Source organism: Acipenser ruthenus, chromosome 29, assembly GCF_902713425.1.
Source record: "Acipenser ruthenus chromosome 29, fAciRut3.2 maternal haplotype, whole genome shotgun sequence".
Lineage (NCBI taxonomy): Eukaryota > Metazoa > Chordata > Actinopteri > Acipenseriformes > Acipenseridae > Acipenser > Acipenser ruthenus.
In genome coordinates, this window is record NC_081217.1 from 7,148,121 (window position 1) to 7,174,752 (window position 26,632).

A 26,632-nucleotide genomic window follows, 5' to 3' on the forward strand; every position below is an offset into this window, starting at 1 on the left:
CTACATAAACTTACCCACTTGTGTTCAAAACTGTGAACGCCCAATATTCTCAGTTCCCAACGATACTGCGTAACAATTATAAAGTTTTTAAAATAAATGTCACCTCTCAAGTTAGCCTTATGGTGGTTTCTAATTAAGGTCAAAGAAAGGAGTTAACAACAGCTTTATTAAAACTCATTTCTCAGGAAGGATGATCACCAGCCCCCCCCCCCCCCCCCCCCCCCCCCACAGCCAGAGAGAGAGAGAGAGAGAGAGAGAGAGAGAGAGAGAGAGAGAGAGAGAGAGAGAGAGAGAGAGAGAGAGAGAGAGGAGGGTCCGTGTCTCACTCTGGGCATGTCAGCCCCCCACCCCCATCTCCGTACAGCACTGGCACAAGAGTGCAGTTATTCCTGGAATGTGTTGAACATGGCTGCCGGGATGAAAGCGCAGAAGACAGGACTGTTGGAGCTCCGAACCTCCGTTGATCGCTGGATCAAGGTGCTTGCCTGTCTCACCGAGGAGACCCTGACTGTGAGTCCCGGGGACGGCGCGGTGGAGCCGGTCAACCACAGCCCCAGTCCTACCCTCGGTGGGAAGGTGAATGGAGAGTCCAATAACCCAAGTTCGAGCTCTCCAGTCCCCGAATCAATTACCAACATCAAGCGCACCGTACGAATCACCAAGCAAGATGTTGGAGGACTGGGAATCAGCATTAAAGGTATGGGTGGAAAAACTTTGCAAACGCACTTTTTATATTCAACTACGAAGAAGAAGAAAAAAACAACTTTTAAAGGACTATTGTAATGAATAAGCTTATTAACGGTACGTTTTTGTAACTTTTTTTTTTTTTTTTTAACTTATTTCTAAAGGCGAAAACATGTTTAAACGTTTAGGAAAGTGGGCAAATACATTATGACTGGGGTTGACAGCTGCAGCGCTCTGTATGAAAATACCATGCCAAAAATAATAACCTCTCTAAAGTTAATTTTACACAAAGGCAAGAAAAACACTAACTGAAAACCAGTGATATGTACCACAATCCCTGTCAGCGAATACATGTGTTGTGTATGTTAAACTTAAAGTCTGTGCCCCAAGGACAATTTTAAATCACCAGCTGAAATGTATCGATTGCTTCTGGCGACTGATCTCTACTGCTGAAAATTGAGCCGACAGTAGAAACCTTTAAAACGCATTTAACTCGCTTGGTGGTACCGCCGTGTTTTGAAGAATGTTAAATGTAGTTATTTTTCTTTTATTCTTGTTTAAGTTTTTTTGTCAGTAAATTGGCAGTCGATATATTGAGAGTTGATGACCCAGATTTTCAGTCTGGAAAACTTCTTCTGTCGGTTGTCGCCAGTGACAGTTCTCAAAATCGTGCCCGACCCCACTTCACACGGGGGTGGAAAATGTACGGCTGGTAGCTGAGACCGCTTGACCCCAATTAATAACAACGGCATGTAAAGTGCTAACCAAGCTGTATTTCACCGTGAAATGCAAACACAATTAAGCATCTAATCTAAACATTTAGATGTGAATATATATATATATATATATATATATATATATATATATATATATATATATATATATATATATATATATATATATATATAAACTAAGCGTTGTGAGGTGCTCGGGGCTCACTGCAGCTGCTTCAGTCCTTTTCACACTAGGCTCAGTGACATCCAAGTCATAGAACACTTAAGTTGGAGCACTCGCTGTTGGGGAGCACAGTGATTCTCTGTCCTCTATGTATTGATGGATTGTACAAAGACCAGTTAACAATAAAATCATTTGGTGCTGTAGCACTGTCCTGATGGATGTCCTATAGAATAACCAACAGTACAAAACGACTGTCATATAAAAGGTCATATAAGATTACCTTTTCTATATGTTGATTCCTTCAAAATCCCCTTAGGTTTTCTTTTATTCCATAAGACTTCAAGTGGAAACATTTGCCATCTTCAATGAACATGATTAAAGGGTGTACAAACCATCATACGGATCTGATTTTCCACTGTTATACATGAACTCTTTTAACCACAGATTGAAGCTTTCCATTTGACCATAAACATCTGACCTTAAACATTTCACATACATGTCCAGTAAAATGTTTGAGATGAGGTGGAGAGTACGAGTTCAGAGAAATGCTTCCTATGGTTCTTGCTGACAGCTATTCAGTGGGCAGGGGATTCTTTCAGCCCACCTTACATATAAAAAAGCAATGCTCTATATTCTCCACATCCACAGGGCATCTGGAAGATGTCTGCAGTGGGTGGTGCATGCCTCTGGGTAGCAATGCACAACTGAACAGCACATCCTCAAAGTATCCAAACCGGAAGCTATTTCAAAGAGTCGCCAACATCGGTCTGTTTAAAATTAAACATAAAAGCCGTTGGAGTCTTGAAGGACTACAAAAAACTCTCAGGCTCATGGTGTTGGGAAGATGATGTGAATGAGGCCAATATAAACTCTTTCAGAACTGGACTGTGATTTTAGCATCAGTGTGAATCTAGGTCTTCAGTTGTGAATGCTGATGGGCCAGGAGGTTAACAGATTTGAACAAGACTTGATTCCAGCAGAGGCATGGCTAGCATTGACGTAAGCCAGTAGAAATCACAAAGCTGGCTACATTTGCACAGGCTCTGCAATGCACAGCTGGAACTGAGTTGCGTCTGTTCAAAGCTGGAGTGGTTTCACTAAAAGTTTGATTCATTTCGTTCCCAGTTTTCTATGATCTTCATTTTTCTTAAAGTTATAAAAGTTTCACAAACAAAGCAATAAAACAGAAGTAACAGTACGTTCATATTATTCGGTAATTGCTGGTAATTACATTTTTCTAACTGATGTTGTTATTTGAAAATGTTCACAAGTTAGAATAGACCAGTTCATGGTACAAGCAGCTCTACAGCTTGTGGCTGTGATCAGTGAAGTGCCTGTGTAATCACTGCAGACTCTTCTAATGGGATTACACTGTTGCCTTATTCAGTACTCTCAGATTATCTGTTTGCCTTCCCAAGAAAGTATCTCAATCTGGCACTGAACACATGACAAAGTCTGAATCAAAGGACAGTGTAGGAGTTTGTTCTTCATTTTTCTTTTTCTTCTGATTTAGCGTTAAAAAAATCTTTCTTCACAAATCTCATGCAATAAAGGTTAGTGTCCCAAGCTGGGTAATTAACAAAAGGTTGAGGGGAATACCAATGCTGTCATGAGCTGAAATTATAGTTAAGATCCGCAAACTCGGTACCTGCCTTGAATTTCCAATCTTCTCCAAACTTTTATCTTAGATTACTATAAACCTTTAGGATTGCATTTAGGTATACTTCTTGTAATACGATAACAAATATTTTTAACCTCTCAGTCACTGTGTGATCATTACAGGATTGTGCATTCACTGTTTCTTGATAATCAGCTTGAATGGTGATGCTGGGACCAAATTTGAGATGCTTTAGTTCATTGATAAAAGTAGTTTATTTCTGTATTAGTAGCATTATTAAGCAGGACTTTGATTTTGTAATATTATTGTGTAAGCTATACAGTAGGTTGGTTTGAAGAAGCACACACAGTGGTAATCAGTCCAGTTAAGGGAAGTTGACTTACACTTTGGACCACAAACCACATGATATAAATATTTGCCTTATAAATGCATTTATTTTGGTTCCTGTTGTGGTTATGTTTTATTAAGTCCTCATAAACAGTCAGAAAAAAGCAACGGTTGTATAACAGGCTTATGCAAATAAAACATAAATAAAGAAACGTTTGGAATCTGGAGGTTAATGGTTTTGTAGAATGTTACCAAAATAACTGATGTGATGGGGTTTATGTTTAAGGACTGGTAACTGCCAGAACACTTAAAAAGAAAATAAAGAGGCCTAACATACTGTACATGATGTCAGAAAACGACAAAACCTAATGTCTAAAAGATGCCAGATGAACACAAATAGAAACTACCGGGGGGAGGGGGGAAGTGTCTGCCAGTGCCTTCACAAATGTTGACATGTGGCTCCTGTAACACAGCCAGTACTGGCCAGGGATGAAAGCTGTTAATGAGAGCGGATTGGGCTGGTTGTATTTATTTTAGTGAGTGCTCACTGGCACAGAGAGTGGAGTCTCACACTGGCGCCGACAGAGCTGCACCTGGCATGGAGCTGACGCTGGGAGAGACAAAGGTTAAAGGGCTGGGGAGTTATGATATTTCTAGAAGCATTGCCCAGTCCTATGAAAATAAACAAAATATAGTAAAACTGCTATTCCATGTTTGATTGACTTCTGTGCATGGCACTAGTATTAGTTCCATTGCTGGAGCTGTGAGCAGTTTTTATAGTGTCCTCTCTTTTTGGTTTACAAAAAAGCCCTGCTTTCAGCTGGCTCTTGAGTGGTGAATGTGATTTACTGTTGCTATCAATACATGTTCTGTCTTAGTCTCATTATGGTTTTTCACTTAAGAAAAAAGTACTCCTTTTGTGTGCTTCCCTGCTTGCGCCGGGGAAGGCAGCAGCAGGGCTGGTAGGTGACGTAACCACACATGAAGATATAAGCCCGATATACACTCCTTGCAAAGGAGCCGGCTGTTTTGTACAGCGATATCGGCGCTATGTTTTAGTGCGAGAGGTCCCGGGTTCGCGTCGGCCCTCCGCCTGTGTGTGGATTGCCTCGCCCTGTGTGATGCGCCTGCCTGCGTTAACCGGGATCGCTACTATATATATATATATATGTGTATATATCAGCGTGAGGCAATTATAGGTTAGATAAGAAGGGTCTCTCTGTCAACCTGTGTTTAATTGACTAGATTAATAATGGTCTTTTAAATATTGTGTATTCTACAGGTCAAATGTGGTGGTTTGGCTGGCAAAGACTGGCAATGTGGATGGCTAGGGGTTTAAAGGACCAGTTTGGATAACTTCCCTTTGGTAAAACACAACATTGTACTACACTCAAGTGCCCAGAATTCTATATGTAGACAATGACTACAGGGTGCATCAAGTGTACAAGGAGAACTGTCTTCCCAGTGAAAAAAAAAAGTTGAGGATGTTCTTCTAGCAAGGGAGACTGTTGTCTGGAAGTACAATCAACGTGTCCTCACTTTATAGCTAGTATATGACATGTGCTTTGGTTTTTCCATGATTTAAGGTCCTGCCCTGAGTTTGACTTCAGTAATTCAGTTGAGTGGCAGGCTGCTGTTGCTACGCTGTCAATGGACTCTTTACGATGTTTGTTTATCCAGTCTATACCGTCATGTTTTATTGCAGTAAAACAAGATTAGTAAACCCGATGAAAGTAAGTGACAGAGAGATTGCACAGGTCATATACTGCTTAATCACTATAGACTATAAAACATAAAGCTATAAATCAGTATAGAAAAATAAATATTGTAGTAAAACTAAAACCTGGGCTATTCACAGCCTCTGAATGATACTGTCAGAACAGTTACTACAATGAATTGCAATATGTAATTACATGACTTAGGGATATACAGAAATAGTTTTCAAATTCAGAGTTGGGAGTGGTGTAAGTGAAAGCGAAGCTGACCAAAATACATTTAAGGGTGGGGCCTTAATCGCAGAGTGGGGCAGCAGTGTGGAGTAGTGGTTGTGGGTTCAATCCCTGGTGGGGGACACTGCTGTTGTACCCTTGAGCAAGGAACTTTACCTAGATTGCTCCAGTAAAAACCCAACTGTATAAATGGGTAATTGTATGTAAAAATAATGTGATATCTGTATAATGTGAAATAATGTATAATGTGATATCTTGTAACAATTGTAAGTCGCCCTGGATAAGGGCGTCTGCTAAGAAATAAATAATAATAAAGAGTGCCTTATTGAGCAGGTTGCAAAAAAGTGAACTGTAGCGAATAAGCTTTTTTGCAGATACTGGTCTGAATGAAGTTGCTTACAGATCCCTGCATCTGTTTTGCATTTCCAGTGTAATCTTTCTAAATCCACAATTCTTACTTGATAAACATTTGTTTTTTTAACCCAAACAATTGAAGGAATTCTGTTAGCCTAATATAAAGCGCTGCTTTATTTGACACGTACCAGAAAATCTCACTTTTATTTCCATAATGAGTTCTTTTGAGCACCAATTAAACAACAAAGGCCTAATCACTGGTACTAGCAAGGGTAAATATAAGTAACTGTGTTTGAACATCCAGCTCTTGCTTAAAAAAACATGTGTGTGATTTAACAGGAAGCATGTGTCTGAGGGGACTCCATACTGACATATGTGCAGAAGGAAGTGAATTTCATTGGGTTTACTCAGAACGGTATATTACCAGGCCTCTCATATGCAAGGCTGACAGCAGTATTACAATGTCTTCCCAGGTGGGAAGGAGAACAAGATGCCCATCCTGATTTCGAAGATTTTCAAAGGGCTGGCGGCAGACCAGACAGAGGCGCTGTACGTGGGAGACGCCATCCTCTCTGTGAACAACTCTGACCTGCGGGAGGCCACCCACGATGAGGCTGTGCAGGCCCTAAAGAAGACGGGCAAGGAGGTCATCCTGGAAGGTAGGTACAGACCAACAACAACATACCGCTCAAGGAGGTCATCCTGCACTTCACAGGTGCAGTCAAGGGAGTTTTGACTCCAAAGAAATGTGGGGTATATTTTTTATATATATTTATACAACGTTGATTTAGCATCGAAGAACTTTCTTGTATCCTCCTGAGTGAATCCTTTTTTTTTGTAACGGATGAGTGGTGAGCACTCACAGCTCTGCCCAAAGGTTTTCCATCACCTGGTAGACTTAACTCATTTTGCTTCATAAAGTCGAATGAAACCTGCCGAATAATGTTAAGTTAACATATTGAATTACATACCGCTTTGTAGTTTTCTATATACTTAACGAAAAATGTGACATTTTGAAATCTAACATGATACTGCACAACTATTATGGCTTCCGGTAGTCTTTTGCAGTACCATTTTGTAGTTTATTTGATTACGTGATGTTAGATAACATATCTAAATTATGTTTTTTTCTGTGGCAAAACTTATAGCCATAGCTGAAGAATCTACTAAATCCACTGACAGAATAATTGGATGGATCGCACTGTTTCAAGTAATGCTGCATTGCTCAGCGGGTGCAGAGCTTGATTCTACACATTCAGCTGGTTAATTTAGGTTTCAATATACTTTATTTTTCATCCAAAACCCATTTCTGCAAACCACCATCCTCACCCTTTGCAAATCAAAATAAAGCTGTTAGCAGCGAGCAATCACAGCTGCACCACAACAGAGGAATCATCACAGAAATGCTACATGGCAAAATTACTATGGCTTCACATTATATATGAGTTGAGACGACAAACAATTGTGTCATCCATGAAGGATTCAAGGAGAACAAACAGCTTATGTGTTAGGCAAACCAGATTAGTCTCCTTAATTTAGAGCATGGCACTGTGTTTATGAACAGTAAAAACTGTTCCTTTATAAACAGAGGAAGTGTGTAATGTTCAAGCAAAAGGATGGTATTTTAGAAAAAAACAGACAGGCAGCAGTTTCTGGAGAGATAAAGGGTTTGACATCTGTTTCGAAATGTTTTAGACACTTTTGTTGGAAAAGGTCTTTATGAGAAAGCTTATGTTTACACATGTTATAAAACATATGCAAACGCAGCTTAATTTATATATACGGTTCATTCACCCACACTCACTGACTATCTGTAGTCGACTGTTCAAGTACTGGCGGAAGTGTTGTGAAAGGTGCTGTCAAAAGTACTTTTGTTGAAAGTGTTGATTGTGATACCTGCTTGCCAGCATGAACTCTCAGATACTCTATCACTGAGTCTCTATCAATGAGTCTCCACTGAGCCCCACATTCTTTTTGCTGCACATAGGACTTTAGGTGGGCCCCAATACTTCATGCACAGGGAGTGAACCTCTAGTATGGTGGCACTTCACCAAGTCAAGTTGTTATTCAATGTAAGCTTTTAGAAGCCTGGGTTATGTACACTTCAGCGCTGTCACAAAGTTGCTGAAGCATAGGGTCTCCCAGTTCTTTCAAGAGCTCCTCTTCTCAATTTGCACACAGTGCTTCTTAGTATGCATTCACAATGATCGCCCCTCCTGCTATATCATCGGTGCCTTTGTGAACTGCTCATGTCCCAGTGCTTCTGGCTCACTGGAGGAAAACAAGTTTGTAAAGCAGAGATTCCATTATTAACACAAGCATTTTGACGCAGATTAGACCATTATTCAGCTGCCTAAGTGAGTTGTGTTTGAATGCTGATAATTCGGTGTTTGTGGTGCTTAAAAGCTGTTGGTTTACTTTGGATTGCGTGGCACATTCTGGTTTAAATGAATCCCACGCTGTGTCTCCATTTTGAAAGATGGCTATGTGTAGTGACTAATACCTTACCTGTTGGCCAGAAGCTTTTCAAAACACAGCTGCCTAGAAGTATACTCCCCAGTGCAGAGCAATGGATGCTCAGCAGAAGCAGATCTGTTTTTATTACAAACGTGGTTGTACAACTGCAGTAAAAATCTTTACAAAGTAAAGGTGGAGTGTTTCAGTGTGGGTGGTCAGTCCAGTTGGTGTGCAGCAGGCACTGCTGTGCAGGGAGGTGCTGGAGCAAAATCAGCTGCACTTTTCCTAAGAGGCGTGTAATGTGATACACTGCTGTGGCAGCTAGTGATGTCATACCCGAAAGTCATGACAGAGGCAGTCATTGATCCAGAGCAGCCAGGCACTAATTAGTATAGAGGACAACAGCCTCAAATTCATATGGTATTTAATAGATTTTAAAACGATTTCATGTGAGTAATAGCTAAATAACTCATCATTTGTCTTTTTTTTTTCATTTTCTAGTTATGAGTTTAAAAACAACCACAGGGCACTGAGTGTAGTACTGAGCAGATATGTGGATTACTACAGTGGAATAGCTACTCTGTGTGGCCATTTACTTTGCACTGGTGCATACTATATATATATATATATATATATATATATATATATATATATATATTAGTGGTTGTCCACAGATTGCTCATACCCCTGTAAGACTGTTCTTATTCTGCCTGTGGCGTGCGACCTCAAAGGTGGGCGTTTCTCTTGGCCTGGTTCCATTCGGAATGTTTTAAAAGCCAGAACCCTCCTTTGTGAGCTCAGCCTAGGAGCTTGAACACCCACCTCTCTGGGCACGCAAGCCTGGTTACAAAATCACTGAGCAATAGCAACAGTGAGTAAAATACAGCCGTTTATGAGCCAGCACAGCCCATATTGCAGGCAGCTATACAAGCCAAATCATTTCAGCTAGTGCCTTCATCAGTGTAATCACCACAGAGCTGCTGAAATATTAAGTGTCATTGAAGCTGGACAGCAACTTGTAACAGCATGGGATTATGCTGAAAGGCTTTTGCGGTCATTCAATATACAGCTCCCTCTATGAGACTTACTGGGTCAAGGGTGGCCAGCATCGACATCATTTAACCCTGCAAGATATTTCTTTTCTAGTTGGAATGTTGAAATGCATTTCCAAATTACTATTTTGTTTAATATAATTCAGTAGGATACTGCATTTCTAGTTCTATTTTTATGTGGGCACTGCGGCCATAGGCCTACTGCCAAACTCATGCATCATAGGATATTTGAGCTTTCTCTATGGGGTGCTCATGGTTATTATGATTTACTTTCAGTGGTTTTCAATCAGAATTGAACACTGCTCAGCCGGGTTTACTGTCTGTCATTGAGACGCTGTGTAACAGGATACCGCTGCGGCCCAAGATGTTATTAGCAGTGACAGGAGAGACTCATCGACAGAAGCTGCAGTCTAAAGTGTCAAGCGCACATTTATTAAATACAAATAAACAGGCACAAGTGCCAAAATAAAAGGTTTAAACAAAACAACACAATAGAATAAGTGACTGTAGGCTGGGCATTCACTTTCACTACAGTCTTCCAAACACACAGAGTTCCAAACTCACCTACACAACAACCCCCAAACAAAGGATTTTGGCCTCCTTAAATACCATATGGCTGGAGCCTAATTAACCATGAAGCATTCAATTAAGGCTCCAGTCGCATTCTCACATGTATTATGGCAGGGGGATTTTAACCCCCTCCCTGCCAACCCTATATTCTCAACACATGCACACATTCACAATTTACATTTCACCCTGCCACACGCTGTAAAGAAGATGTTCGTTTTATATGGGTTCTAGTCTCAAAAAAAAAAAAAAAAATACATTTACTGAGTACTGGGCATGAAGACTATTAAACTGTGGCAGTCTGCAAAGCTACCACACAGACCAAAGAAACTCTTAATTACAGAACGTTGAATTTAAAAGTAATTTCTGTTCATTGTTACCATATGTCTCTTTCTAGAATAACCCAGTCCACTGAAAGACTAAACACGCTGGAAAAAAATAGTTTTCTGTAACCCGAAGGCTCTTTCATCAGTTAACATATTATTGTTGGAATCGCTTATGTTATATGCGATATGTTTTTTAATTATAATTACACCTGTGTAGATCGTGTTATGGCGTTGAATATTTGCATTGAATATTTTGACACTGTTGCATTTAAAAAGGTGTGATTGCATTCCGCTGTTCTCAATTTATTAATGCTCACACCTGTTACATTTACTCTTGTGTAATACACCCTACAAAATAAATAAACATTTCACTGCCATTAAGTAACATTTCTCTATTGCTCCTCAGTGGTTATAGCAATACGATCATTTAGATTTACTGCAATCCCACAGAAATGATGAAATCGCTGCTCAATAAAACAGCTTATCAGTAACACAGAAACTATTGCATGGTGTCTAAACTTCAATCAAACAGAAGATGTGAAGAAGAGCACCATGATAAGAATTTTTGCTATGCATTTACTTGTCGTTACTATACTTCTCTTTGCTTCACAAAGTCTATTCAATAGACCTTGACTATGGTTTATTAGCTTGTCACTACATTGGAGTGCATGGTCAGCAGTTTGGGCAAGGTGGTAGCCTCCTCCTTGTTACAGTGCTTGGAGTGACAAGACCATGTCATGTCTGACCTCTAACCTGTTTAGTCTTTCTGATTGTCACCAGGAACTCATTCATCAGTGGAGATCTTTGAGTGAAGATACAGCACATTAGGGTTGACTTTATCTGTCAGTGGTACCAGACAAAGGGTTAATGTTTCTGCTGTAATCCCTGTTGGCCTGAAGCTGTAGAAAACTAGGTATCATTCACAGGCAGCATGGCCGTGTCACGTTATTACCAGTGTGACACGTTTCTCAGCCTTGGAAGTACCACATATCCCTTGGGCAGTGACTTCAAATCCTAATGAGACAGGGAAGCTGGATCAAGAGAAACAGCCTCTGTTTTTTTCCCACAATTTGATCTTAAATGTAATGTTGCATTGTGGAGAATGCCATGAGATAGTTATGGAGTGTTTAACCATTCACAGTGACAGAAAGGGCAGGTATTTGTATTACTGACTGGCAATTGTTTGTTATTGCAATGAAGTGCTGGCAGATGCATGCTACAACTATTGAATCCAAGGTTATCATTTATATACTGTTACTAAAACCTAGGATTCAGAAAGCAAACATTACAACACTGAAGTAGTGTGTTAAGATAAAAATACATTGTAAAAATCCAGAGGGGGGAGTCTTCTCTGGCAAAATTGGGCTGTCGTCAAATAAGTTTTTAAAGATTGTTCATGGGAAAGAGAAGTAAAACCAGTCTCTGTTCCCAGGACATGGCAAGGAAAAATTGCTGGTCTGTCTCACCACCATGGTCTCAGCCTCACTCTGGTTGACCATAGAAGTCAGGTTGACCTACAGAATAGGAAGTAAATTGAAGCACATGTTTAAAACAAAAGTTTCCTTTAAAGTGGCACTCAGTCCATTGTCTGTCACCAACATTGAGAAGCAGGCTTTAAACAAGCAATCCTGCAGAAGACTCAAAATCGTGGCCGTGAATCCTTTTCTGGGACGTGCTTAGCAGCATTCACTTCAAAAGGGAATTGTTAAATGCTGTGAACTTGAAAATGACTGGTGCCGGGGACTGTGAAAAGGCTGTGTGTGTGTGTGTGTCTGTGTCTGTGTGCCTGACCTCTAATGCTGCTGATGTTTTACGGAAGGTTATGTGCCGTGGCAGAAAATTAGCTATTAAGGGAATAACCTTGAGCTGTGAATTGTGACGACTTCCCACTCCCTCTCCTCTCTCCCAGCCAGTACGTGGCAGCAGCCAAGCTTCAGTCACTGAAGCAACAGGTGGTTGCGTGCAACTATTTCACACCACATCCATCCACATGGCCTTGAGGGAAGGGACAAAGGGGAGACAGCCCGTGAGAGCAGATCTCTGAGAAAGACGGGGGATTCTGCCTGTCTGCCTGCCTGCCTGCCTGCCTCTGGGATTTGAGTCCCCAGTGGCCTAGTCTGTAACGGAACTCCACTTTCCCATGCCGTGGAATCTTCAGTACAAATGAGCTGAGACACAACTGTAAGACAGCCAAGATTTACAGTGGGGCTGCCACCTTCTAATTGAAAGCAATTTGGCCTCCTGGGTTTACCAACCCATTTGTTCTCATTTTCCCCCTGGTGGCAGTGACGTGCCTCTGTTCAATTCACTCCTCCTCTGTAGGCAGATAGTAATGTGAGCTGACGCAAACTAATGGCCCAATAAAACTTGTTTTTAAAAGTCAAGTAGACAAAGGCTAATACCTTCCTTGTTATGTTTCTTATATTTTACCTCAGTGTTTATTGTTATACTGGGTGGTCAGAGCTAACAGCTTTTTAGCATTTTAGTGCACTGTAACTCTAAATAAGACATTAATAAAAGCTTCTAGTTGAAAAGTTTTCTTTTTAGTATTTCTACCAAAGTAACTGTGCCTCATTCTTTTGGTGGTGTAATTTTCCACTGTATAACCCAGTTGCTTACCATTCCTTACTTTAATGCTTATTAAGCCTTCTCCATCTAAGCCCTTGCAGCTAAACCCCCCCTCTTCCCTAACCTCTGGGCAGTGGTTCGATGCAAGTGTAACACACACACACACAACAAATTCAATACATTCGTTTCTTATTATGTCAGGTCCTACTGGAACATTAATAGCAATGCCATTACGGTTTCATTATCTGTGTGTAGTTTGGAGGTAGTTACCAGAATGACGTTAATGAAGTATGCTCTGGCTGATGTTTTAAGTGAAAGTCAGCATGGGTTTGGCTGTGTTTGCCAAGTCTCTGGAGACGTGCCAGCTGAGAGCTGAGTCACATGTCCCAGTCAGCACTCCAGGGAGGGTGGTGCTTGTGGTCAATGCACGCCTCGGCACACTTTATGGGCTCTGTGGCTTGCTGTCTCCTGTGAGTGCTTCTGAGGTCTGGTCTTTCGTAATCAGCCATGCTGTTCTGTTTATTGATTTACTCACTCTGACTCTCTGTTGCTCTTCCAGTTTAATAATAAGGCCTTGGAGAAATAAAAGGTTTCACATTTCAGATTGTTAAGGGGTCTTGAAGTGGGAATCTTCCCACAGGTTTTAACCCCTGGTTGAACCGGCCTCCATGTTTTACATAGTTGTGTGTCCAGAACCAAACAACAGCAATACAATCCTATCAATCTGCAAAGACTACTGCAGCACCTTTTATACAAATTGAAGCATTAAAACATAGGAGCTGTGAGGAATGAGAAAAGCTGTTGACATCATCAAGGCGAGAGCCCCCTGTCTGTTATCTAATTGTTCTGTCTTTGGCATGCTTCAACACCACTAGGACGTTTTAGCAGTAGAACTCCACCCACTGGCAAAAACATTCTGAAAGCTCTATTAAATCTACAATGCCAGCTGAAAGGAACCCATGTGAACAGGCCAGTCCCCGTGCTGCAACAGGTGGAGAAGGGAAAGCCTTATGGTTGCAGTATAAACACAAAGCCAGTCATTGCCAAGAGAGGCAAGCAGAAGGGGGAGGGTATATGCCCCCCAAAAGAGGGAGTCCCAGATGGTAGAACAGACCACATAAGGAGAAAACATTTGATGAAAAATAAAAATATTGTATCGTGGTATATGAACTGTATTTTTCACTGAAAGACAATTACATAGATATTTTTTTGATCTGCAAGCATATTGTGGGTATAGCAGCTCTTTGCCTAGCCAGTGTGTGAAAAAAAGCATCTGTTTTGGTGCCATATATGTCTAATAATGTCTAAAAACTGTGGTGATAATGACATTTTTGGACAGTACAATGCAACGATACTACATAATTATGACCAGTCTTGATATACTGAAATACTATGGCAAAGTCACTGAATTTAAGATGCTACAGCTACAGTATTAGCATGTTAAGGGATATCCAAATAGAAAATCAGTACCATAACATAACACATCCCTCTTTGCAAGGTGTGTGTTCTAGTGGCTCACAGAGAATTAGTGAATGATCAAGTAGCTCAATCAAGCCCCAACCCCCCTGACCTCTTGCCCTAAACCATGACCGTCTTCTTTCAATGTCAGCCCTACCCACAACATGACAGCCAGCGAAATCCCTATTGAGCAGACACAACGACAGTCATTATAGGTCTTAAAGGAATGTCACTGATAAAGGACTTTAGAAGGAATTACTCTGGCTTTGAAATTGACAGAAGGACAAATTGTTCTACGAAATGCCAGCTAAATATTAGCTAGGCTTTGTTATATCACAAGTTTAAACCGGGTAAAGGAGCATGTCATTTTGTAAGAGGCCTGTGATGTAGTTGATTACTTTTAGCTGATAAAATGGCTTTTAACCTGCAGACAGGACACTGCTCTCAGCAGGTGTTTGAGGGTTGAGTATAAGAATAGAGGAACCGTGTTACAAGTGAGGCCGAGTCCCGTGGTTCCCATGGCGATGAGACATGTAGGGGGTCAACGGCAGGATGTTGTTTCTTTAACTTTGAACTGAGTATTGTTGTGTTTGTTAACTGAACCTGCAAAGCTAATTATTGTAACCACTTTGAATGCCAGCTTTCTTACTGAAGCGATCTGAACTGGGGTTAATAACAGTCTCTGCCATTTTCATGTAAAAATACAGTTTCATTCTTTTCTTCGAATGTACACCCTGCTTTAAATATCTGAGAGTTCTGAGAAGCAGCATGTGCAAGTTATTTATGGAAATAATTGTTACGTTTAGGACGTGTCACTGGGCTGTTTTCTTCTGACAAATCAAATCAAGTCAAGCATTTTAGTGAAGCCGCCCTGCATTATTGAGCACACACTGCAGATTACATTAAGAGTGTGTAGCGGGCTTGCGTTGGTTTGGCGCCGTGCCGAGAATGAGCTCAGGAACACTGCACAGACCTGCTTTCCTTCCCCACCGATAAGCTAGAGTAATTATAATACAGTTCAATCCAGCTCATTTTGGCTCTTTATTAAAATTGGCAGTCCGCTGAGTGAGACACATTTGGATTTTATTAAAAAAAAACATCTGTTTTGAGTTGACGCTGACTCCATGAATCTTTTTTCCCTTACCCTTTGATCCATTTTCAAAGCTAAAGGAAAAAAGAGCAGTCTGGGCAGGGCGTGGCCTTGTTATGAGGAACTATTAAATATAATAATGAGGTACGATACATCATCAGTTTGAGATCAATTATTATTAACCAGTGTACATGCTGCTGCTAGCAACTTGTGACTAAAGATCATAAAATCTCACAAGTACTGAGGTCGTGGCTTCTTGTACACTGGTACCTTTTTCACTTTTTTGCTCCTTTATTTAGTTTCTTTCTGGCTGGCATTTGGAGACCACAGAACTGAATTCTTCAGGTGAAATTTAGAGCTGAGTTTACTTTTTGTAAGTAATTTTGCTAAAGAGGAAAATAGTACAACTTCTTGCCATACATTTGCACATTAAATAATACCAGTGAAATACCACTTGATATTAAGAAAACAAGGTTTGTGTCTGCTGTATAAATCTAATTCAATACCCAAGAAATTCCAGCATTCTAAATTGTCTAAGTCTTATTTCTTGGAGGTAAAGGCATCCAAATGCACAATACATTTTAGAAAAGGAATAGATGAACCTTCTGGGGAAAACTAACCAAAACTGCTCAAATCTATCAACAAGCATTTTGTAACCTGGATCAGCATAGTATCCAGTTCTATACTACCATAGCATGTCCAAATTGTCAGATAACTCTGGAAGCTTAAACCCAAGTTGTATCTGTCTGTTGGTTGGCATGTCCAGTTAGCTGTGAAAGGTGAAAGGGCAGCATGCCGAGCCCTGCCCTTTTATAAAGCAGGGTTCGGATTAGCAGAGATCCTGTGAATCAACTGCAGAACGTATAGCTCTGCTGAACGGAAAGCTTCACCCTGACCGAGAGGAAATCAAAGAATAGTCCTAGTGGAGAAGACGAGCAGCAGTGGCTATTTGTGGCGTTGAGGAAGCCCTTAACCTGCGGCTGAGAGGCGCTTCACACATCCCCAGTGAAACTCAACCTGCCTGTTTGCTATCTGTGCTCCTGCCTATTAATAGACTGCTCCAAATCACTGCACTGCCATGCCGTTCCGTAGGGAGACACCCACCAGGGCTAGCAATAGTCTATGAACCGCTGAAATACAGAATAATCTAAAACATTATCATTACTATTATTATTCACGCTAAACATTGTTTTGTCTATAAATGTACCCTACAGTAGTTTTGTCCACATGATAATAGGATTTCACGTCACAAGTTTTCACTGAAGACAGCTATGGACAAAACCTGCATCAGCTAGAATTTTAGGATTAAGACATAATTAAAAAAAGAAAATTATGTGAACATAATTTAGATTTTTGTATTTAACATGATGTAATTTTAGTACAGTATTTTGTTTACGATTTCACAATGTCACATTTTTGTCAGTTTTTCGTTAAGTATAAGGAAAACTACAAAGCGGTATGTAATTCAATATGTTAACGTAACATTGTTCAGCAGGTTTCATTCAACTTTATGAAGTAAAATGTGTTAATTCTATAGGCTGATGCAAAACTTTTGGCCATAGCTGTACAATGCTTCTTCAAATGATGATACCACTCTACCACTTTAAGTAATTGACTGAGTTTTAAAGTTATACTATATCCAATACAATTGTTGGTTCCATACTCATTCACGGGTACAGTCTAGGGCTCTAAATAAATAAATGACACTGCCTGGCAGGACGTTGTGTTCCGGCATTGAACTTTCTGTTTCATACAGCACACACAATACTCAGAACAACACCCTTGTTTCATCTTGTTTTTCAGTGAAGTATATCAAGGAGATGTCCACGTACTTTAAGAACTCCTCCCCCGGTGCTTCGATCCCCTGGGACTCCCCCCCCTCCTCCCCCCACAGACAGGCGTCGTCGGACTTCCCCTCCCACTCCATGGTGGAACTCAAAGAGGGGAAGAGCATCTCGCTGAAAATGTGCCATGTAGTGAAGAGACAATGTCCACCCGACACAGAAAACAGGTACGCTTGGCAGCGCCCAGTCACTAACCCTGACCAATACAGTTACACAGCTAGTTTCTCAAGTTTATAAACAGGTACAAAGAAATACAAAACTATGAAGACAATGGGCCATGTTTTCAAAGCGATTACTCCAGTCTTTAAGTAACTCCTCCAAAAATAGGATTTAATCAAAGAATGAAGGAAACACTGAAAATAAGGCCCAGTATATTTTACCTTTTTACTACAGTCACTATGTTTATGGGCACCTGTACTAAGCGGTCTCTTGCTCTTACCAGCTAGTAATTCCAAAACCAGATTTTCTTTTTATACATGTGAAATGAGAAGAGCACCTTGATGACCAGGTAATCCAGCTTCAGTTTCTGAAGCTTACAATAACAAGATGTTTCTCAGCCTCTCTCTTTGAAATTGTTTCAGTACAGAGAACTATTTATCTGGTATGTTTCATAAACAGCTTTCAAGCTGAAGACACTTGTTGTAAAATGTTCCCCTTCCATCCATCCTAGGTATTTTGAGGTGACCTCCGCTGACAGACACTCCTCTTTGTTCCTCCGAGCGAAAGACCCTGCCATGGCCCAGTCCTGGTACACTGCCATCCAATCAGCTGCTAACACTCTCATACCCCGAGTGAAAGAGGAACTGAAGTCTCTGCAGGGGGAACCAGGGGGCAAAGAGATCAAACACCTCGGCTGGCTCATTGAACAGGTACCTGTTGACTAGGAAGCGCAGTGCAGCTGTCCCTTTTTAGCAGGCAGTAATGTACACGTTTCTTGTTCATTGGCAGCTATAATTTTTTAACATGGGACTACTGTATATAAGGCCTGTCCATAGTACTAGTATATATTTCCTCTGTTAAATAACATGTCTAAAAAGAACACTGTATTGGTTGTTATAAGTTGAACTGTTTTATATGCAAGTGGTATTCTGATTTTACTAAACTTTTACTTATTTAGAATACCTATTCTAGTTACATAAATCCAGTATACCATACAAAATACATTCCAAAGTTCAATATATTATTGAATTAATGTCTTTAGACATTTCAAAATCTTGGTGTTAGTTTTATATTCTGGCCTACATTTTAGGGTACATATGACAGCTTTGTTGCGTAGGTTGTGTGGTTGGTTTTCATGCAGTAGTAGTTTGTGTCTGTGGTTGTTTCTTTCAGGACATTCATCTTTTTGTTTGATAATTGCTCACTACAGCTTAGTTATTTTTCATATCCCTTTTATCTATAATTTTTAAAACTAATGCTGGGTCACTTCAATTTAACTTTAAGAATCCAATTATCTCCCATGAAACTGATTCTCTAGGCTTTGAACCACAACGTTATTGTGTCTCCTGAATAACAATCTCTGGTAACATGTTAAAGAAAAAGGCCCCAAATTCACATGACAAGAACATCATCTCAGTGGCTTATGCTTTCTGTGTGTGACCAGCATATACTAAAGTAGGGCAGTTCTGCACACTGTAGCACAGCAAGACATGTGGTGTGTGGCACAGGGGCAGCATGAGAAGCAAATACTAGTAGTGTAGGTGGGTAAAGAAGGTATCACCCGTGTCTTGTATGTTTATTAATTACGACCACCTTTGGTATCTTATGGTATTGACTTCTCCTCACAGTGCCCTGGTGCTACACAGCACATCCCTATTGAATATAATGATGCTTATCAGAACAACATTGTAACAGACTGCTCAGATAGCAAGGCATTTGATTTTTCACACATCGTTTGGGTCATATGAATCTAGACTATGCATTTCTATGGCTTTGTGAGAGTTTGGTTGTGTTTTTCTTCTCCTAAGCCTGCTGGGGGTGCAGAGAAGCCAGTGTTAGCCATCCTGACAGAGAAGGATCTGATCTTCTTCCACAGCTTACCTAAGAGCAGAGAGGCCTTGAGCCGTCCAGACCAGAGCCATCCGCTTATAGCAACCAGGTACAGCATCAGAGTGGTTAGCAGCCATGTGGAAGCTTTCAGAAAGAAATTCACAGGGACTTAAAGCATGTCGCTTATGTTTCACGACCCACAATGCAATTCAACAAGCCCGATCAGCCAGCCCTCCTGCCATTCAGTGGAGTCAATTCTTTAACCTTATTGTGAATGAATGCTACTGATGAACTGTAGTTAAGGTTTTACTGCAATGTTTATTTATTAACTGTTAATATCTACTTTATTAAGATGTGTTCCATAATTCTTTAATGGGTTTTCAGGAGAACTTTTAAAAAGGGGTTACATTTGTTTATAAGAATTTTAAAGAATTTACTATTCTAAATAGGTTACTATTTTACTTTGACCAAAACTACATTTTTGAACATGTTAGTAAGCTAGATGTTAACAGTTAATAAACAAAAAAATTAAATAAATGCACAATGGCTTAACCAGAATGAAACAACCATCGCTTCCTGCAGTGACTTAGAGGACAGATCTCAAACCCCAGTGCACAAGAGAGGCCATTTTGAAAAGAGCTTTGAAACAGACTTTAAAGTTCTAAGTGTAAAAGGTTGTCAGGATGTTAACAATGAAAAGTAAAATGACAGGCACGTTATTTAAACAGTTGTAGCAGCACATGGGGACGGTTAACGGTATATTTTTCGAAACCAGAATGAAACAACCATGTGTACTACCCTGTACCCCCTTCCCCACAGGCTGGTGCACTCAGGCCCTGGAAAGGGCTCCTCTTTGATGGACTCCGAGTTCTCGTTCGCCCTGCGCAGCGGTACTCAGCAGGGGGTGGAGACACACGTGTTCCACGTGGAGACGGCCAAGGAGCTGTCAGCTTGGACACGGCTGCTGGTGGACGGCTGCCACAGCGCCTCGGAGCTCATCCAGGAGGTCACTGCAGGTATGTGCTGATCTGCAAGCAGTGCATCAGCTACATGTTTATATCATTTCATTTCTTCATCCCTGTTTCATACCAACTAATGTATGTTATCTGTCACTGCCTATTCAGAGAATGTAGTGCTGATCTTATCAATCTACAAAGCAGCTGTGTCTACCACATCAGTACAATATTCTTAGAGTGGGTTTACATGCAAAAATATAGTAGCAACTATAGTAGCAAAAAGGTGCCCCAGCTGTAGAATCTCCAGATCTTTTAACTAGCTGTCCTTTAATGACTGTGGTTATACTGACATCTAGTGGCAGTTTGTGGAAGTCTGTTGGACAGGGCTGATTGAAGTAAGTCTTGCCTAGCTCAAATAAAATAAGATTTTGTGCTATTCAACTTTTATTTCCTATCCCAAAGGTCACTCTTAACTCACTTACATTCTGGTATAATGTGGTTAATTAACCCTTGAAATTGAATCATTAGAAATAGTCATCTTTTACCTTTTACTCTGACTTGAACTCAGACATGCCACATGATCGCCTCCCCCCATCCCAGCCCCTCATGACTTTAACAGCTGTAAAACTTGGTCGATGTAAGTTCCCACCGGAAACAAGATAGCGGGCTCTGCTTGTGAAACCGGAACTTCTTTAAGAGTGTTTAAGTCTAAGGTTAAAAAACGTTTTGAAACAAGAGACTAAAATCCTCTTTAAAAACACCCAAAGGTTTCACGAACACCGAACCTTGTTAAATGAATTTGAAGTTTGAGTTTCATGACTTCCTCTCTGGTGTGATGAATGGTGTCTAATCCCCCTCGCTGTGCCTCAGCCTGTACCTGGAAGGGGGAAGCCTGCATCCTGTCAGTGCACATCGAGAAGGGCTTCACCCTCTTCACGGAGGAGCCAGGCCTCAGCAAGACCCTCCTCTTCCACCAGCCCTTCGAGAAGCTCCGCATGTCCTCGGATGACGGCTCTCGAATCATCTTCCTGGACTTTGGGGGACCTGAGGGAGAAATTGTGAGTGTCTTGGTCCTAATTTTACCTTACAAGATTTATGCTGTTGAATAAACAGTAACGAGACAAAAGGATTTATTGCAGTTGACATACTGCTCGCTCAAGGTTGTTTCAGCCAGCCATCTTGATTTTGTTACTGGAGTTCCATATCCTTCACCTCTGTTCTGCGCTACACTAGCCCCTTCTGAGCTCACAGCATCTGTCCTTCCTAAAACCACACAAAAACAAGGAACTGTAAACTTTAATATCCAAAGCCTTGCAAGAAATGAAATAATCGAGCCTCCTGGTAACCTCAAGACCAGGAAATGGTTAATGATATGGGTTTTAATCTGGACATGTTCTATTGATCGATTAATCACACGTTTGCTAGTGGTGTGAAATTGTATTGAAAGACAATTACAAGTAATCACTTTTGAGCTGTAGTGCCTGTTTGCGTTTCCTTCAACCAAATGCCATGTCAAAGAAAAGATTAAAAATATGAATTTACATATGTTACTGTAAATTACCAGTTGCACTACAACCTAGAATACTGTATTTAACAGATCCATTTTTGGTATACCGTAAGCTTTCATGTTTCAGACAAACAAAGGTGACTTACGGAGTGCTATTTTATTTAGCTGAAGAGAAATGTAATTTATTGCAAGCTAGTTTATTTTAGTTAGCTGAGAAAAAGTATGATATAGCTGTTCATTTTCTGATACGTTGAATAAAAACAAAAATCAGCTTACTTGCATCTAAGATGATATGATAAACTTGTCAAGAAAGGAAAGCACCGATGAGCACATTTTGCAAGTTTCAGTCTTTTTGTCTTCATTTTGAGACATTGTATCGTATTCATTGTGAGATATTGTGAAATATCGGTCATACCTTCCAGTTTTCCTTTTGCCAAGGTCTTTAGAAGTCCCCTCCTCCATTTTACAAGATTTCTTTTTTTTGCACATAGTTTTTTGATACCGCACTCAGGTAGACAAGATTAATCGATCATTCATTGATAATAATAATAATAATAATAATAATAATAATAATAATAATAATAATAATTTGGGTTTTGTGATTCTTTACAGCAACTGGACCTTCATTCCTGTCCTAAAACCATGGTCTTCATCATCCACTCGTTCCTGTCTGCAAAGGTGACACGACTGGGCCTGCTTGCATAGGAGACGCCTCCCAGTCTGTGGAGGACAGACTCAGAGGAAACTCCGGCAAATCACTCGACTCTTTCATGCAGTATTCAGAAGCTTTGGTGCAGAGATGCTTCTCGGCTGGCAGTAAACCACCATTCGCCTTTCCATGCATTCTCTGGAGTTTCACCAGAGCAGCATTCACTCTACTGTTACTATGGAAGGGCCAAGAGCTAGTCTTTGGTTCACAGCAATAAAATACTCCCGTTATTTACTCCTATAGTTTGAAGGGATGTTAATTTTATAAAACTTGCAACCAAGCATCTGAGTAGCTTAGTATAAAGTCTCTAAAAGCTCTGTTTTTTTTTTCTGCCTTTCCCACTTTTCATTAACATGTTGTTTTTTGTGCCTTTTATGAAATAAGCAGTAAAGGAGTAAAACGATGTAAAATGAGTATAGGCCCCTAAATGCTGAGGTATGTCTGTTTTGATTAAAAGATACATTATATATATATATATATATAATGTATGTTGGTGCCAATCAGAAAAATACTACAGGTATACTTTTTTTTTTTTTATTCAGGCAGCAACTGGTGAGTTTGTTGGTGACCTGCTGTAGTTGGGAATTCAGGGAGAAACCTCAAAACCACTTGTTACATCAGCTTGATTCATTTCACTGTAGGCCTGAGTAATATATCTGCATATTGTGGCTAAACCACATCCACTATAACATTTATATTTAGCATTTTCATTTTACTGTGTCATTTTTTGGAGCATCTGGTGGTCACAAATTGTAACCATGGCAATGCATTTTACTGTACACATTATTATTGAATGTGGAATTTTACAGTCAAAGGGACATACAATGAAATGTTAGTTTCTGGAGCATATTCAGCTCTTGAGCCAATACAAGCATCTTAAAACCAGTACGGCGTCTCCATTTAGACAAGCCTCTCATTGCATACAGTACTGTGCAAAAGTTTTAGGCAGGTGTGAAAAAATGCTGTAAAGTAAGAATGCTTTCAAAAATAGACATGTTAATAGTTTATATTTATCAATTAACAAAATGCAAAGTGAGTGAACAGAAGAAAAATCTACATCAAATCCATATTTGGTGTGACCACCCTTTGCCTTCAAAACAGCATCAATTCTTCTAGGTACACTTGCACACAGTTTTTGAAGGAACTCGGCAGGTAGGTTGGCCCAAACATCTTGGAGAACTAACCACAGTTCTTCTGTGGATTTAGGCAGCCTCAGTTGCTTCTCTCTCTTCATGTAATCCCAGACAGACTCGATGATGTTGAGATCAGGGCTCTGTGGGGGCCATACCATCACTTCCAGGACTCCTTGTTCTTCTTTACGCTGAAGATAGTTCTTAATGACTTTCGCTGTATGTTTGGGGTCTTTGTCATGCTGCAGAATAAATTTGGGGCCAATCAGATGCCTCCCTGATGGTATTGCATGATGGATAAGTATCTGCCTGTACTTCTCAGCATTGAGGAGACCATTAATTCTGACCAAATCGCCAACTCCATTTGCAGAAATGCAGCCCCAAACTTGTAAGGAACCACCACCATGCTTCACTGTTGCCTGCAGACACTAATTCGTGTACCGCTCTCCAGCCCTTCGGCGAACAAACTGCCTTCTGCTACAGCCAAATATTTCAAATTTTGACTCATCAGTCCAGAGCACCTGCTGCCATTTTTCTGCACCCCAGTTCCTGTGTTTTCGTGCATAGTTGAGTCGCTTGGCCTTGTTTCCACGTCGGAGGTATGGCTTTTTGGCCGCAAGTCTTCCATGAAGTCCACTTCTGACCAGACTTCTCCGGACAGTAGATGGGTGTACCAGGGTCCCACTGTTTTCTGCCAATTCTGAGCTGGTGACACTGCTGGACATCTTCCGATTGCGAAGGGAACTAAGCATGATGTGTCTTTCATCTGCTGAAGTAAGTTTCCTTGGCCGACCACTGCGTCTACGGTCCTCAACATTGCCCATTTCTTTGTGCTTCATCAAAAGAGCTTGGACAGCACATCTGGAAACCCCTGTCTGCCTTGAAATTTCTGCCTGGGAGAGACCTTGCTGATGCAGTATAACTACCTTGTGTCTTGTTGCTGTGCTCAGTCTTGCCATGGTGTATGACTTTTGACAGTAAACTGTCTTCAGCAACCTCACCTAGCTGAGTTTGGCTGTTCCTCACCCAGTTTTATTCCTCCTACACAGCTGTTTCTGTTTCAGTTAATGATTGTGTTTCAACCTACATATTGAATTGATGATCATTAGCACCAGTTTGGTATAATTGTTTAATCAAACACCTGACTATATGCCTACAAAATCCCTGACTTTGTGCAAGTGTACCTAGAAGAATTGATGCTGTTTTGAAGGCAAAGGGTGGTCACACCAAATATGGATTTGATGTAGATTTTTCTTCTGTTCACTCACTTTGCATTTTGTTAATTGATAAATATAAACTATTAACATGTCTATTTTTGAAAGCATTCTTACTTTACAGTATTTTTTCACACCTGCCTAAAACTTTTGCACAGTATTGTACATCTTATGATAAACCGTTTCAACGGAAAGTGAATTGGATTATGATGTGTGTCCTGTCATGTAAAGCACCTTCAGTGTTGCTGATGAATTAGAAACCTCCAACCAGCTAATACGACATTTATCAGCTTTGCAGGGAAGAATTCTGCTTTCAAGGGCTATTTTTCAAATATTTTTAAAACCACTTAGCTGCTATTGGTGGATTATTGTCTTTTATAATAGGTCCTTAAGTGCCTTTTCACTCTATCTATTTGTTTGTTGGGTGGGGGACTGTGTTTTAAAATAAGTAGGCTTCCATTTAGATGTACTGTATTGGTTTTGTTGGCACAATAGCATATTTTCAACAGTATTTTAATTCAGAACGATATGATTCTGAAAATATCACTTGCCAAAAGAGACGACACGTGGATTGTAATACAGTACATACTTTTAAATCTGGTACGCATTGTAGCACGATGTAAAATTCCCCGTTAACGACCCAACAGCAAAATGAAATCAAAATGTTACCCATGCACAGAACTGCGTAGTCAGCACTCACATATCCGACCCTATAAAATTGTGACTTCAGTGACTGAGTGCACAGAACTGTGTACGTGTATCTGTAAAGGATATCCGAGTGCTGACTGTATACAGTATAAAACTTAAAATACTGGAGAACCGGATTAAATGTTTGTAATTCTATGTTATGTAATTAAAGATGAAAAGTTGTTGAGGAAGATGCAATCACCCCAGGTCTTGTCTTTTTTTGAAGCTGTCTGAAGTTTAATTAAAAAGCTCAAAAAGCAGGTTGAAATTTACTTTGTGTTCTGAAGCATGAAATAACAGTGAAGAGTGAAAAAGAACCTAAAAGACTGACCACTTACTTCAAAGAAGAATGATTTTGAATTGTATCGTTAAACGCAGTTCCTAATGAAATGCTTGATTATGTTCAGTCGTCTTTGTAAATGGCTATTAGTTCAAGGCCTCATTTTGTTCTGTTTGCACCAGAACAAAATTTCCCCCTGTTCTTTTGCTGCAAGAGAAAAAAAAGTGTCATGTTTATTATACAACCAGCAAAAAACAACTTGGAATAAAGCTGACAGTTCCTACCTGCATCTAAATAGTACTCCTTGTTGGAAAATAACTGGAGGCAAACTTTGTATTCAAGCAAACAGACAATTAGGACCTGTCATATTCAGAGATGTATCATTTAACATTGATATGCTGCAAAAATGTATTGCCCCTTTTCTATATTACAGTGTTGAAACTGGACTACCAACCTCCTTTAGAATACAAAGGCATTTCTATACAGTGTTAAAACAACACATATACATACATACATACTTACATATATGTTTAAAATGTTTTCATTCACAGAAACATGAAATTATTGTATATTCTAATTTAAAACAAAGTGTGCCTTGCAAGGTTGATTGTATATAAAAGTGTAATAAACATTGATTTGTTAACCTTTAGGTGTGCCTTGGGTTGTGTGCATTTGTTGTCATTGTAAAATTCTTATGATAATGTTTAATAATAACACTTTCCTAGTAGCACTGGTCTCTGTCTCCCTGCTGCAGACAGTCAGATGCACAGATTGTTTGTGAGCAGATAAACACTCCAGACACCACAGGCTGTTTGAAGTAGGGGAGACCGGGGACAGTTCATGTAACACCTTGAATTTCTCCAATCACAAGCAAGCTAGAGTGCCATCATGCACTGCGCACATGCTCAGTTCAGGTCTGTCTGCCTGTGGAAGAGAAGCCTTAAGATTGTATCTACAAAAATCGATTTT

General features: G+C 40.2%; 1 protein-coding gene across 1 annotated transcript; it reads left to right on the plus strand.

The window, feature by feature from the left end:
* Positions 1-361: 361 nt before the first annotated feature.
* LOC117430113 (alpha-1-syntrophin-like) lies at positions 362-26,312 on the plus strand. Its single transcript, XM_059004147.1, has 8 exons — positions 362-697; positions 6,303-6,488; positions 17,151-17,358; positions 17,862-18,060; positions 19,159-19,289; positions 20,000-20,196; positions 21,007-21,194; positions 22,256-26,312. Exons 1-8 carry the CDS (start codon positions 406-408, stop codon positions 22,346-22,348), a joined length of 1,494 nt encoding a protein of 497 aa, XP_058860130.1. The 5' UTR covers positions 362-405; the 3' UTR covers positions 22,349-26,312.
* The last annotated feature ends 320 nt before the right edge of the window (positions 26,313-26,632 follow it).

Bases quoted from the DNA above. Each gene is read 5' to 3' on its own strand.
- LOC117430113 (XM_059004147.1), top strand. From the start codon at position 406: ATGGCTGCCGGGATGAAAGCGCAGAAGACAGGACTGTTGGAGCTCCGA. The intron at 20,197-21,006 runs GTATGTGCTGAT...GCTGTGCCTCAG, and splicing joins CATCCAGGAGGTCACTGCAG to CCTGTACCTGGAAGGGGGAA. The intron at 21,195-22,255 runs GTGAGTGTCTTG...GATTCTTTACAG, and splicing joins GGGGACCTGAGGGAGAAATT to CAACTGGACCTTCATTCCTG.